Here is a 14,976-nt window from a genome sequence, read left to right as displayed (position 1 = left end):
CCATTTCTCAGTCGCTGGCACTGAGGCCGGAACTGCGCGGCACAGCACCTAGAGCGCGGCCCGGGGATATGGGCGGACCCTCCGGCTGAGTTGACCAATCGCATGTGGCGGACAGCAAACAGGCGCCCGCAGCAGCCCATAGTGACGCTCCTCCCCGGTAGCTGTCGCCCGGGCAACCCGGTGTTGTTGGTTGCTACGGAAACCGCCGCTGGCGTGGGCAGACATTAAGCCTACTCCCAGGTTAGGCAGATGAGAGCGTGCGCCAGGGTTCCAGCATCGCCCCCACGCCTTCCACGTACTGGGGAACGTGGCTGGCCTCAATGCCTGTGCTTTGTGCCTACGGCCTGCGGGCGCTCTGCGCAAGAGAGCCTGGGGAACCTTGCAAAGCCTGGTCACCCTCCTCCCTGGAGCCAGAGTCACCCTCTCACCCTGTGGCTGCCACGTCTCTCTCACGCTCTAGCGTCGCATATGCTGCTTCCTCCACCAGGAACATTCCTCTCCAGCTTTGCTTATTGAACTTCAGAATCTGCCAGTGTCAGCTCAGAGGTCACTTCTTCCCAAAGCTTTCCTTGACCCCTCCTCTGGACTCCTGCAGCCCCCATGCTGCCCTCTCACAGTACCTATGACACTTGTCATCTCCTCCTCCTCCCCTCCCCCAAGGAAGTGAGGCCAGAGGGTAGGGTTGCAGGGCTTCTCTCTGCAGGGCCCTGGGCCCCCTCAGGGGGACAGGGTGGGAGGTCCTGGGCAGCCAGGGGTTGGGACTGAACCCAGGGCTGGGGGGTGGAGGCTGGATCCTGTCCCCAGTGGAAGTGTCCCTTTAATAGCTTGCTGGCCTGGTCCAGCTAGGGCGCCTGCTTTACCTCCTCCTCAGCTGTGGCTGCAGCTGCTGTGCTGACTCATGCGCCCCCAGCAGCCGGCAGGAGCTGGAAGCATGGGCTCCCCAGGGGCCTTGGCGGGCTGGGGGCTTCTGGATTACAAAACGGAGAAGTATGTGATAACCAGGAATTGGCGGGTGGGCGCCCTGCAAAGGCTGCTGCAGCTTGGAGTCATGGCCTACGTGGTGGGGTAAGAGAAAGGCTCCTGGGCCACACTGGCTGGGGGGGGGATAATTACAGGGCCTACTGGGCTGAGGTTTGACTCTTCAGGGGTTGAGCTGGTGGTAGCAGAGGGGAGCAGCTTGGGACAGGGGAGGAAGTAGGCAGAAGGGAGGATCTTTGTCTAGATGCCAGGGGATACAAGAGCAAGCCCTGTACTTTTGTCTTCCTGTCTGCCCACCTGCTTTCTCTCCTGGGCCTTGTTTTCAGGTCCATATTAATCTCTGGGCACAGAGCAAGATGGGTCCCCATCTGTACCCAGGAGGCCCCTAGTGGGGCAGAGGTAGTCCCTGATGCTTGGGAGAGCTGGAGCACTAAGGTCTCTATAGGGACCACCAGTTTTAGCTGGGTCAGGGGAGTCTTTAAGGAGGAGTTGGGCCAAGTCAGGGCAGGGGGAGGGTGTTGGCTGTGAAGGAGGTGGTGCTGGGCATCTCTAAGCCCGTGAATGCCTGATAGGGGACACCCATGAAAGGCACTGGCTCTCTGATCATGGTTGGAGGTTCTGGCCTGTGCGGGGTGTTTGGGGTGGGAAATGAGGCTGGAGGGGAGGCGGGGGCCCTGAATGCTGGGCTGGGACCCCGGAGGGTGTGTGAGGAGAGAGGCCGAGAGGGGGGGGGCCGCTCTGCCACTGCTCACCAGGGACCAGGGACAGGCCACACTGCCCATCGCTTCTTCTTAAGGTGGGCTCTCCTCGCCAAAAAAGGATACCAGGAGCGAGATCTGGACCCTCAGATTTCCGTCATCACCAAACTCAAAGGGGTTTCGGTGACCCAGATCGAGGAGCTGGGTAACCGGCTGTGGGACGTGGCGGACTTTGTGAAGCCACCGCAGGTAGGTGGCTTGGTCCTGCTGCCGGGCAGTGACACCTCTGACACCGCCCTTGCGGCGAGTGTTGTGCGTGAGGGGCATGCGATGCCCGAGCGGGGTGCTGGCTCTGCATAGCACCGGGCTGGGGAAGGGCCTTACAGAGGAGTGGTGCCTGGACGGGGCTTTCCGGAATGTGTAAGAGGTTTCCAGGTGGACAAGGAAACGGACCAGGAAGCCAGGCCAGACAAGCAGCCTTTAGAAAGGCTGTCCCTGGCAGAGTGGAATGTTTCCGAACTCCAGGCTGGAGCTTGAGGGTGGGGCAGGAGGAGCCTAGAGACCAGCTTCTGGAGCTTCCTGAAGGCTCCCCTCCCTGACCTGGGGCACTGCGGTCAGGTGCTCCTCCTCTGCCCCTCCCACGCAGCATTTCTGGCTCCTTCTTCCCCCACCCAGACCGTGCACAGCCTCAGCTTCTACCTTTATCCTGCCAATGCCATAACTGTAGCCCCAGTGACCACCTGCCCCGAGTGCAGCTGTCTCCTGGGTGCACACCCACCACATCCAAAGAGAAATCATCTCCCTCTGCCGATATGGCCTCTTTTCATCCAGGGAGGGCCAAAGCTGGACCTGTGCCTCCCTTCTGTGCATTCCATCTCCTGAGGATATAAAAACACATGACTTAGAGGCCGAAGCCTAGACTGCTGTGGGAAGACAGGAATTCTCATATATTGCCAATAAAAGGGAATCTGACAATATCTACAAAATCACAGCCATCCACTTCTGGCATCACATATACAGCTACACCAGTTAAGAAAAGGCACAGGCACGGATTACTCATTGCAGCTTCATGCGTAAAAGACTGGAAAAAAACCCAAGTATCCAGTGACCCCAAACAGGCTGAATGATCTATAGGCACACAGTAGAATACTATGCAGCGGTAAACAACAATGCCGATCTTTGTGTGCTGGTACGGAGGGCGCTGGACTTTTTGTACAATGCAAAAACAAGGTGCAAGAGTGTATACTGTGTGCTACTTTTGGTGCAAGAAAAGGGAATATAAGCATATCTACTTCTGTTTGCTTGGTTTTGGGCTAAGAAATCTAAGTATAAACCCACCTAAACAGTGACGCCTGGGTGGCGCAGTTTAAGCGTCTGCCTTCGGCTCAGGGCGTGATCCTGGTGTTCTGGGATCGAGCCCCACATCAGGCTCTTCCGCTATGAGCCTGCTTCTTCCTCTCCCACTCCCCCTGCTTGTGTTCCCTCTCTCGCTGGCTGTTTCTCTCTGTCAAATAAATAAATAAAATCTTTTAAAAAATAAACCCACCTAAACAAATAAATACACACCTTATCTAATGAAGGAAGCAAGAATTTTCATCATATATATGCGTTTTCTATCATTCTTAATTCAAGACGCTGTAAATACTACCTATATAAGCGCCCTCATGAGCCCACTGAGTAAGAGAAAGTCGGAGAGAACTCGAGTGCAGCACCTGGTGTTGCTTAGGCAAAGAAGAGTCTGGAAGGGCGAGGATAGCGGGCACCAATCCATGACCCGCACGCTCCTGGGTAGCACAACCGTCCCGAAGCTACGGAGTCAAGGACACCCTCGCCCCACACTGCCACCTGGGTCTGCCTTCCACGCCCCCCCCCCCCCCCCCCCCCCGGCCCGAGGCCTCCTGTCATACTATGGCAGTCGCCTCCTGGTCACACGCCGGACTTCACCTCCTCTCAGTGTAATACCAAGAGCCCAACTGCCTGCCCTCCACGCTGCGTCCCGCATCCTGATTGGCTCGCTGCTCACGCGAATGCCATTGGCTCCGACCGCTTCAGGGGGCGGGTCCCAGGTGGGGACCTAAATCGTGATTGGGTATTTTCTTGCTGGGCGAAATCGCTTTTGATTGGTCATCACTTTGGGCGGGAAGTGGCGACCTGGTGGCGGGAATGCAGAGGCAGAGCGTCTCTTGGAACGTTGGCAAAAATTGCGGGGCTAATGCCCGCTGAGCGACTCTGGAGGGGTGGCCGCGGGGCGCCCCCGATTAGGGGTGGAGGCCATGCTACCATACCTTACACCAACCCAAGCCCCACATGTTAATCTGTAAAATGTAGTCCCCCTACATTTTTAGTTTTTACTTGTACAGGGGTGTTGGAAGTGACAACGGCTGTTAACAGTGAAAGGGTTTTGCAGACTTAAGCTTGAGCAGATACATTTAGGGGTTATTTCGTTATCAGCTTTTTACTGGTGCTGATGTTAGTATTCTGGGCTGGTAAGAATTTTTAAGTCCTGGGTCTCTCAGGGGCAGATGTATCAGGACTTCCGCAAGAAGAGGATATGATGTGGACCACGTGACAGGCTCCCTGCAGGAAGTGGCTGGGGAGCTGTAGGAAGGAGGGAGAGGTTAGTTTTCCCTTCTAGGAGGCCGGATTTACCGAGGTCTCAGAGAAAGTATCGCGAGTTTTCCAAGCAGCAAAGAGGCATAGGTGGCGTGGGCGGAGCGGGCCTGCAGACAGGGAGGTCTGAGAGTTGCAAGATTCAGCCAGGAGCACCTGGACTGCGGCGAAGAGGGTGACATTGAAGGTTCTGAGTGGGGCCGGCATGACCGTGACAAGACCAAGGAGTTTGACTTTACTGGGTGGGTTGGAAACCAGCCACAGATACAAATGGGATTGGCCAATTAAGGGAGTGCATAAGGCCACAGGGTGAGTTTCGGGGCAGGAGACCCCACATTGCTGAAAGCCAAAGAATTAGGCACCCGCCCACTCACAAACCTTGGTGAAAGGACACACAGAATTTGCAGGGTTTCTGGAAGGGAGTTTGATGCCTTCGTTTCACTACCCCATTCCTACTGCTGGTCCACGGGAGAGTCTGTGTTTACCCTACAGAAGAAAAGAGCCCCTTCTCTTGGCGCTTCTAAGTACTACCTGAATGAACTGGAATTTTCATATAGAAAACAGACCAGGGGCACCTGGGTAGCGCAGTCGTTAAGCGTCTGCCTTCGGCTCAGGGCGTGGTCCCGGCGTTCCGGGATCGAGTCCCACATCGGGCTCCTCGGCTGGGAGCCTGCTTCTTCCTCTGCCTCTCCCCTGCTGTGTTCCCTCTCTCGCTGGCTGTCTCTCTGTCACATAAATAAAATCTTTAAAAAAAAAAAAAAGAAAAAAAAAAGAAAACAGACCAAAAAGGAGCTAAATATTGAGAATATAAATAAATAAATACAAAGTATATATAGTAATATAAACATAAATTGTGTTATAATAATTTATCAATATAATGTAAAAATTTTCAAAAACACAGATGCAAAGTGCAGATTTCCTGCCCTGCCTACCACTTCTAAATCAATTGAGGTATGAGGTAACGTTCACAGTGGCAGTTCAAATGGTCTGGGTTTGAGCAACACGCCCACCGTGCAGTCAGTGGGAAGAACTCTTCAGATACTCCTCCCTTGCTCTGGCGGATTGCAGATAGAGTGTGGTCTAGAAGTAAGAAGAATTAGTGTGTTGAGAAGCCCAACGTGCTGTATTGACTTAAGAATATGTAAGGGTACCTGCTGGCTCAATCAGTGGAGCATGTGACTCTTGATCTCAGGATGGTGAGTTTGAACCCTATATTGGGCATGGAGACTACTTAAAAATAATAAATAAATAAATAAATAAATAAATAAATAAATAAATAAATAAATGTATTTATTACTACTTGCAGATCCCGAAAGTGCGAAGGTGCAATTGAGTGGCAACAGGGTTGGGGTGTGGGGTGAGGAAGGACAAGTCCTCTTCTAGGGTCACAAAACAGCAGAAGATAGAGAGCAGGGCAGCAAGCACCTATTACTCATAAGGTGGTTAGGGCGGAGGTCACTAACTTTTCCTGGACTTAACCGTCAGTAAATATTTTTATGTTTTATATTTTTTAAGACAGATTTATTTATTTATTTATTTATTTATTTATTTATTTATTTATTTCGATGACAAGAATCTTTCCGTGTGCTTACTGGATGTGTGTATATTTTCTTTGGGGAAATGCCTACTTAGATCCTTTACCTATCTATATTTATATATTTTTTTTATTATTTGAGTAGAGTTGACACACAATGTTACATTAGTTTCCGGTGTAAATCCTAGTGATTTGACAAGTTTATATATTATACTATGTTCACCACAAGTACAGCTACCATCTATCAGTTCCATTACTGATCCTTTACCCATTTTTTGACCCCTCCATTTTTTTTTTTAAGATTTTATTTAGGGGTACCTGGGTGGCTCAGTCAGTGGGCATCTGCCTTCTCCTCAGGTCATGATCCCAGGTTCCTGGAATCGAGCCCCCCATCGGGCTCCCTGCTCAGCCGCAAGTCTGCTTCTCCCTCTCCCTCTGCCTGCCGCTCCCTCCCGGCTTGAGCTCTCTCTGTCAAATAAATAAATAAAATCTTTTTAAAAAAATTTAAAAATAAAGATTTTATTTATTTATTTGACAGTAGAGTGAGCGAGCAAGCGAGCAAGAGAGAGCACAAGCCGGGGGTGGGGGGGGAGGGAGAGGGAGAAGCAGGGATCATGACCTGAGCAGATGGCAGACGCTTGACTGACTGAGCCACCCAGGCGCCCCTCTCCCCCCATTCTTTATGCATTTTTAAGTTAGGCTACTTACCTTTTTATCATTGGATTGTAAGCGTTCTTTATATATTCTGGATACAACTCCCTTACCATATATATGATTTGCAAATATTTTCTCCCATTCTGTGGATTCTTGCCTTCACTTTCTTGATGGTGTCCTTGAAGCACAAAAGTTTTAAATTTTAATGAAGTCCAGTTTATTTATACTTGTCTTAGGTTGCTTGAACATTTCGTGTCATATTTAAAAAAACATTCCCTAAACCACGGTCATGAAGATGTACTCCTATGTTTTCTTCTAAGAGTTTGAGAGTATATCTAAACTAGTCCATAATATTGCTGCCTCAGCAACTATTTTGTGTGGCTAAGTAGCCCGCAGGGCGCTTAAACTGGTATTGACTCCTCCCAAGAGTATATGCCCTAGATAACAGCCCACAGAGTCACAAGTAAATGCTAAGTTCCTGATATGACTCTCTTAATCGTCCTTGTGATAAGCATTCTCCAGGCACCTCCCAGGTGAAAAGTTTATTTTTTAAAAATCAATTTGCCCTAGATTAAAATTGGACAGAAATTTTTAAAAATTAATTGGTGGTGTTTCTGGATTCTCAGTCCCATCCCATTGATTCATATGTCTATCCTTTTTTTCTGTAACACACTGCATTGAATACTGTAGCTTTGTAGTCAGTTTAGAAATCAAGACGTGGAGTACTCTAACTTTGTTCTATTTTTTAAAGATTATTTTATTTTATTTTATAATTTTTTTTAGATTTTATTTATTTATTTGATAGAAAGAGAGAGCACAAGCAGGGGGAGCAGCAGGCAGAGGGAGAGGGAGAAGCAGGCTCCCCGAGGAGCAGGGAGCCCAATGCAGGGCTCGATCCCAGAACCCTGGGATCATGACCTGAACCGAAAGCAGATGCTTAACCGACTGAGCCACTGAGGCGCCCCAGATTTTTAAATTTTTTTAATAAAGATTTTATTTATTTATTTGAGAGGGAGAGTGAGCGAGAGAGAGAGAGAGAGAGAGAGAGCACAAGCCATGGGGGAGGGGGGCCGCCGGGAAGGGGGTGGGGCAGAGGGAGAAGGAGACTCCCAGCTGAGCAAGGAGCCCCAAGCAGGGCTCAATTCCAGAACCCTGGGATCATGACCTGAGCCAAAGGCAGACACTTAACCGACTGAGCCACCCAGGTGCCCCAGATTCTTTTATTTTTTTAAGTAACCTCTCCACCCAATGTGGGGCTCCAGTTCACAACCCTGAGATCACATGCTCCACAAACTGAGCCAGCCAGGCGCCCCTCCAACTTTGTTCTTTTTCAAAATTGTTTTGGCTATGCTGGGTCCCCTGCATTTCCATACGAATTTTAGAATCAGCTTGATAATTTCTGCAAAACAGGCAGTTGGGCCTCTGATAGGCATTACATTGCATCTGCAGACAGATTTGGGGAGTACTGTCATCTTAATAATATTGTCTTCCAGTCTATGAACATGGGATGTCTTTCCATTTATTTAGGTCTTCTTTAATTTCTTTCAGTGATGTTTAGTAGGTCTCAATGTGCAAGTATTGCATTCTTTTGTTAAATTTATTCTAAGCATCCTTTTTCGCAGCTTTATTGAGATATAATGGACATATTATTCTAAATATCTTTATAAATATATTTATTCTTTTTGAGACTATGTAAGCAGAGTTATTTTCTTAATTTCATTCTGGAGAGTTCATTGTTAGTGTATAGGAATACAATTGATTTTGGAATTTTTTTCCAGCTTTATTGAGATATAATTAACAAAAATGTAAGATATTCAAAAAATACATCACAATGATTTGATTTACTTATAAACACTGTGAAATGATTCTTCCCATCTAGCTCATCAACACACACATCACATACTTACTTTTTTGTGTGAGAACATTTAAGGTCCACTCTCTTAGAAAATTTCAATTATGTAATAACAGTGCTGTCAAATATAGTTACCACATTATACATTACATCCTCTGATTTATGTATATTGCTCTTGTATCCAGCACTTTCCCTGGATTTGTTTAATAGTGATTTCATTGGGTGGATTCCTTGGGATTCTCTATACATAAGATCATGTCATCTGTGATTAGAGATAGTTTTCACTTCTTTTCCAATTTGGATTCCTTTTATTGCATGTCCTTGCCTAATTGCTATGGCTACTACCTCCAGTAAAATGCTGAGTACAAGTAGTGAGTAGACATCCTTATGTTGTTCTTTATCATAATGGAAAGCTTTCAGTTTTTCACCATTGAGTATATAAGTCAAAGGTTTTTCATAGACAGGTTCTAGCAGGCTGCGAATGCTCCCTTTTATTCCTCGTTTGTTGAGTGGTTTTTTTCTGTGTATGTTAAGATGATCATGTGGTTTGGTTCTTTATTCCATTAGTCTGTCATGTTACATTGCTTGATTTTCCTATATTAAATCAACCTTGCATTCCTGGGATAAATTCCACTTGGCCCTTTTTATATGTTGCTGGATTCAATTCGCTAGTATTTTGTTGTTAAAGTCTGAATCTATATATATAACAGGTAGCAGTCTGTAGTTCTTCTTTCTTGTGATGCCTTTGGCTTTGTAGAATAAGTTAGGAGGTATTCCCTTCCCCCTCCCCCTCTTCCTTCTCTTCCTTCTTCTTTTTCTTTTTTGGTGCTTTAGGTTTCACTGAATCTTCATCAGGTTGCTCTTTGTAACTGCCTTTTTCAGCGGGGTTCCAGAACTTGGCCCAGTCATATCCCTGATATTTACAGTTCACTGTGTCAACCATGTTTGCCCTCAAATACGTACTCATATATGTGGGGAGAGCCTTCCCTGGATGGATGAAAAGTCAGTTCTCCGAAACGCTGCATACCAGCTCTCAGGTGGTTGTTGATAGGGCCTTGGGGGAGCTTCTGTTACAAACCTGCCCCAGTCTCTTGGGTTGAAATGCATTTTTCTACATTTTTGTGGTGGCATTTCAGAACAAGAAACATCTGCTCATTTATGTTCAGGCCAAGGGGGAGCAAGGTAAGAGAGATGTCATCCCTGCAGGAAGTGGGAGCCCATCTGAAGCTCTTCGAGGCAACATCAGCCGAATCTCAGAGGGGATCAAGGGGGGCGGCCAAGCAGAGTGCTCCAAGTGGCACCATCTTGTCTGGGAGCCCACCATCCTGTCACCAGCTCATTGATCCAGAGTGGCTGCCGGTACCCCTAACCCATCTGGGTTTTGCTTTGCTTGCATGGATTGTCATCATTTTGCTGTCACACCAACTTTTCCACTTTCAAAAAGTAGAAAGAGCAGGACAAAGACCCTTCAGCCCCAGGAATAAAAAAGCCTGAGGGGAATTTGTGATGGCTACATGACGGGACACGGGGACTGCCTGTGGTATGGGGAGTGGCATGGAGTAGGTGCTCAGCATATCACCTCTCACTGATACCCACAAGTGAGAAGCTGCTATTGGGGTCCCCCAGGGTTCTCCAAGCCTGACCGGTGCTCCTAGACCAGGAGGGGATGTCACTGGCATCTGTAGGGCCCTAGGGATGCCCTGAGCTGGAAGGCTATGGATTGCCGCCTTTTAGGACAAGGCTTAGAGCAGCCAGAATGAGTTCTTACAACTCACAGAATACTCCCAAAAGCTGTGCACTCCCTCGCCAATGTGTGAGGGTGGCTTACTGCCATCCCATTGTACAGGACATGTCAGGGATTGCCTGGGGCCACTCAGCCAGACCCATACCCTCATCTTACCAGAGGCTTGCCTGACTCTCTGCAGCCCCCCAAACGCCCCAATGTTGGGGGAGGGGAATTTGGATGGTGACCAGCTGAATGGAGTACATGTGCGGAGATGAAGAATCAAGGAGGGTTGGGCGCCTGGGTGGTTCATTTGGTTAAGCAACTGCCTTGGGTCAGATCGTGATCCAGCTGTCCTGGGGTTGAGTGCCACATTGGGTTCCATATTCAGCAGGGAGTCCGCTTCTCCCTCCAACCCTCCCCCCTCTCATGCGCTCTCTCTCTCTCTCTCTCTCAAATAAATACATAAAATCTTAAAAAAAAAAAAAAAAAAGAATCAAGGAGGGTTACTGCAGCAGTGTCAAGCGGGTGGGTTCCAGATCCCTCCAAACCAGGTCCTTAACCTTGCGTGCCTCCCAAGACCGCCCCAGCGATCTGGATTAGTCACTTACCTGGTGGCCTGGGCTTCCTCATCTGTGAATCAAACACAGTTAACAGGACTTCCCTCGATCTGGTGAGTTCAGGTCTCCATCGTGTGAGGTATGGATACAGTGGGCCAGCTGGGTGCTTGTGTGACAGCGAGGTGGGTGGGGCCTCATGCTGGATCTGGCGCAGGAGGAGTGGGGGCGGGCTCTGCGCGCAGCCGGCGTCAGCCGGGCAGGGCAGGCAGAGCGTGCAGAGCAGCGGCGGCGGTGACAGCAGGTGAGTCTCAGCGACTCCTGTAGGGACATGGTTAAGCCTGAGAGGAGGAAAAGGCTCGGACACCCGGGTGGAAGTGGCTCCGCCGGCGGTGGCAGCGGCGGTGGCCTGTCGGGGCGGGGGCAGGGCAAGGAGCTTTGGCTTGGGGTGCCGGGCCAAGAGCGCCCCGCCTCCTGGCCGCCGGGGGCGCAGATACCCAAGTCCCACAGGGCGGTGTGTGCGTGTGTGCATGTGTGGTGGTGGCAAGTGCCACTGTCTGAGCCAGGTGGCCACCTGGCTCACGCCCAGGACAGCAGAGCCCCTCCTGTTCCGGGTCCTGGAGGCCGGGCCCAGCTCCCGGGAAGCCTGGGGTTTCCACCTTGCTCTCCGATGCCAGACCAAGGAGCGTTTCCCACCCGCACTTCCTGGAGCTGCACCCTTTTCACCCTTAGCACCTCCCCCCCCCCCAAAGCGCCCAGGTCCAGCTGCACAAGGCTCCCTCACCTGCCCAGAGGCAGACAGGAGCTCCGTTCCTCCCTGTGACTGATCCCAGCCCTCAGGCAAGCTAGCTGTGCCGGCATTTGGGGCCCCAGGGGGATGAACGGAGCAGACTGAAGCCCTGGCTGGGCAACCTGTCATTCCCCTCTGGCCCTGGTAGGTGCCGGCAGCTGGCTTCCTGCTCCTCTCAGCTGCCCATCATGGTCAGGGGGCTGCCCAGCACCGCCAGCCTGGCGCGCTTCTGCCAGAAGCTGAACCGACTGAAACCACTGGAGGACTCTACCATGGAGACGTCACTGCGGCGCTGCCTGTCCACGCTGGACCTGACCCTGCTGGGTGTGGGCGGCATGGTGGGCTCAGGCCTCTATGTGCTCACAGGCACTGTGGCGAAGGAAATGGCTGGCCCTGCGGTGCTCTTGTCCTTCGCGGTGGCCGCCGTGGCCTCCCTGCTGTCCGCCCTGTGTTACGCAGAGTTTGGGGCCCGGTTGCCCCGCACGGGCTCTGCCTACCTCTTCACCTACGTGTCCATGGGTGAGCTGTGGGCCTTCCTCATCGGCTGGAACGTGCTCCTCGAATACCTCATTGGTGGTGCCGCTGTGGCCCGTGCCTGGAGCGGCTACCTGGACTCCATGTTCAGCCACCGCATCCACAACTTCACCCAGGCCCACACAGGAACCTGGCAGGTGCCCCTGCTGGCCCACTACCCAGACTTCCTGGCTGCTGGCATCATACTTTTGGCCTCTGCCTTCATCTCCTGCGGAGCCCGAGTTTCCTCCTGGCTCAACCACACCTTCTCCGTGGTCAGCCTGGTTCTCATCCTCTTTATCGTCATCCTGGGTTTTATCCTGGCCCGCCCGCACAACTGGAGTGCTGAGGAGGGGGGCTTTGCGCCTTTTGGCTTCTCCGGCATCATGGCTGGCACTGCCACCTGCTTCTATGCCTTCGTGGGCTTTGATGTCATTGCCGCCTCCAGCGAGGAGGCCAGGAACCCGAAGCAAGCTGTGCCCATAGCCATTTCCATCTCGCTCGGCCTGGCAGCTGCCGCCTACATCCTCGTCTCCGCCGTGCTCACCCTCATGGTTCCGTGGCACAGCCTGAACCCTGACTCCGCACTCGCTGACGCCTTCTACCGGCGGGGCTATAGCTGGGCTGGCTTCATCGTGGCGATTGGCTCCATCTGCGGTAAGGGGACTTTCAGGCAAGGTGGGAGTGAACAGGGCAGTGGGGCCCTGCCCTAAGCTTCCCGGGGAACACGTCTCCATCTGGGTCTGTTGCCAGTTGCATAACAGGTCCAGGATGGTGCTAATCATTAGACTCTCCACCCAGGCTTGTTGGAAGGACCCTACTCCCTGCCCGCTCCCAGTGGTACCTAAAATGTCAGTTCTGAGCATGAGCTTCCAGGTCCTTTCCTGGGAGAAGGACTCAGCCCTCATCAGATTCTCTGATGGGCCTGTCACCTAAATGAGGGTGTCCCATTCCTGGTGGTGGGGGTGGGGGGGTAACAATCCAACACCCCACATAGACTCAGGCTCATTCTGAGACCCCAGACAAGCTCATGCCCATGTTCCCGAGGGGTTGTGCATGCCCCGGCTCCCAGCAGGGGCCCCTTGGGCCTATCCACCATGCTGACCAGTCCCCCGCCCTCTGCCACAGCCATGAACACTGTCCTGCTCAGCAGTCTCTTCTCCCTGCCGCGCATCGTCTATGCCATGGCCGTCGACGGGCTCTTCTTCCAGGTGTTTGCCCGAGTGCACCCCCGGACGCAGGTGCCCTTGGTGGGCATCGTTGTGTTCGGGGGCCTCATGAGTTTACTGGCGCTGCTGCTGGACCTCGAGGCACTGGTCCAGTTCCTGTCCATTGGCACACTGCTGGCCTACACTTTCGTGGCCACCAGCATTCTTGTGCTACGCTTCCAGAAGGCCCCTCCATCCAGTTCCCCAGGCCCAGCCAGCCCTGGCCCTAGGGTCAAAGAGTACCACTCTTTCTCAGACCACATACAGCTGGTGGGCACCGAGCAGGCCTCAGCCCCCGAGCCCGGGCAGCTGCGGCCAGCTCTGAGGCCCTACCTGGGCTTCCTAGCTAGGTGCAGCCCTGGAGCTGCTGTGGCTTGGGCACTCAGCATCCTGGTGGCCTCGGCCATCACCCTGGCCTGTGTGCTGGTCTTCGGGGACTCGGCCCTGCACCTCCCGTACTGGGGCTACATCCTGCTGCTCCTGTTCTGCTCTGTCGCATTTCTGCTCAGCCTCCTCGTCCTGGGGGCCCACCAGCAACAGCACCAGCAGGACACCTTCCAGGTACCGCCCCCAGCCCATGCCCACTGGCTCTCAGCCCAGCTAGCTCGTTTTGCCCCTTCCTCCTCTGCTATGCCAGGACGAACCAGGCTTCACAGGGTGGGGGAGGCCCGTACACCCATCCCTGTCTCTTTCGGCATGCTAAGCGGGCTCTTGTTTCCCAAATCTCCAGAGATGGAGAAAGGCTGTGTGGACTCTTGAGAAATCAGGCCCTGAGCCAGCAGACCTTCCCTGCAGCCCAGCCCAGCCCCGCTCTTGCCCCGCAGATCCCCGTGGTGCCCCTGACTCCAGCCCTGAGCATCCTCCTTAACATCTGCCTCATGCTGAAGCTAAGCTACCTGACCTGGCTGCGCTTCTCCATCTGGCTGCTCATCGGTGAGTGGAGGCCAGGCTTGGGGCCCTGGGTGGGCCACAGGAAGAAGGCAAGCCAGGAGGGCAAGCAGGGCTGCGACCTGCCCCTCAGTCTCCCACAACTCCTGCAGGACTCGCCGTGTACTTTGGCTATGGCATCTGGCACAGCAAAGAGAACCAGCGGGAGCCGCCAGAGCTGACCACGACCCGCTACGTGGTGTTCCCCAGCACCAGCCTGGAGGAGACGGTACAGACCGTGCAGCCTGCCAGCCAGGCGCCCGCCCAGGAGCCCAGCCCCACAGAGCAGCCTGCCGGTCCGTGAATGGAGCTGGAGGCCTGTCCATGCGTGTTCTGCCGTCCCCCACATCCTCAGGAGCCCAGAGGGGCTGGGAGTCCCTTCTGTCCGAGCCAGCTCAAGTTTGCAGGCCTGCCCATGCTGAGGGGTCCTCGAGACCTTGGGGCCTTAGCCCAAGTGCCTAGTTTGGGGATGAGGGGAGTGGGCCATGGCCAGTGCCGCTGGGGTGAATATTTTGTCCAGCACCTTCCTGCTCATGAGCAATTCCTGCTATTCGGGTAGGTGGGGTGGGCTGGGGTGGGTGAGGGTGGGCGGGGGAGAGGCCCGCAGCCCCAGATATCCACAATAATAACCTCTTGGCCAGCCACGTGACCTGCTGCTGTGTCCACCATTTCATTCCTTGTGAAAGCACTGAGTGCTTTCCTGCCCCCAGGAACTAGGTGATTGTCTCCAATCCACAGCAAAGATGCCGCGGTTTGGCAAGAGGGAGGCACGGGCTCTGGGACAACCCTGAATCAGAGACACCACCCAGCCTGGGTCCTGGGGTCCTGTCCTCAGGCTGGTGCCCTCTGCCCAGCTCAGAGGGGAGCTATATACACCCCTACACACACCAGGAGAGGAGGGGGTCCATGAAAACAGCAGAGTCAGGCTCCCC

General features: G+C 52.7%; 1 protein-coding gene across 2 annotated transcripts; it reads left to right on the top strand.

Moving 5' to 3' along the window:
- The first annotated feature begins 669 nt into the window (after positions 1-669).
- Positions 670-14,691, top strand: SLC7A4 (solute carrier family 7 member 4). Of its 2 annotated transcripts, none has more exons than XM_048221461.2 (5): positions 670-1,065; positions 11,545-12,566; positions 13,038-13,678; positions 13,942-14,050; positions 14,158-14,691. In XM_048221461.2, the coding sequence occupies exons 1-5, from the start codon at positions 899-901 to the stop codon at positions 14,346-14,348; spliced, it is 2,130 nt and encodes a 709-aa protein (XP_048077418.1). In that variant the 5' UTR covers positions 670-898; the 3' UTR covers positions 14,349-14,691. The 2 variants fall into 2 exon arrangements, with proteins under 2 accessions (XP_048077418.1, XP_026342043.1); XM_026486258.4 differs by lacking the exon at positions 670-1,065 and adding an exon at positions 10,845-10,910.
- Positions 14,692-14,976: the final 285 nt, after the last annotated feature.

This window comes from Ursus arctos, unplaced genomic scaffold (genome assembly GCF_023065955.2).
Source record: "Ursus arctos isolate Adak ecotype North America unplaced genomic scaffold, UrsArc2.0 scaffold_34, whole genome shotgun sequence".
Lineage (NCBI taxonomy): Eukaryota > Metazoa > Chordata > Mammalia > Carnivora > Ursidae > Ursus > Ursus arctos.
Note: the sequence above shows the minus strand (reverse complement) of the source record. Positions and strands in the feature narration are given on the sequence as shown.

What these genes read in the sequence shown, in the direction of transcription:
- SLC7A4 (XM_048221461.2), top strand. Translation starts at nt 899, where the DNA reads ATGCGCCCCCAGCAGCCGGCAGGAGCTGGAAGCATGGGCTCCCCAGGG. An exon ending in GGCGATTGGCTCCATCTGCG is followed by an intron (nt 12,567 to 13,037) that starts GTAAGGGGACTT and finishes CCTCTGCCACAG; the next exon opens with CCATGAACACTGTCCTGCTC. An exon ending in CTCCATCTGGCTGCTCATCG is followed by an intron (nt 14,051 to 14,157) that starts GTGAGTGGAGGC and finishes CAACTCCTGCAG; the next exon opens with GACTCGCCGTGTACTTTGGC.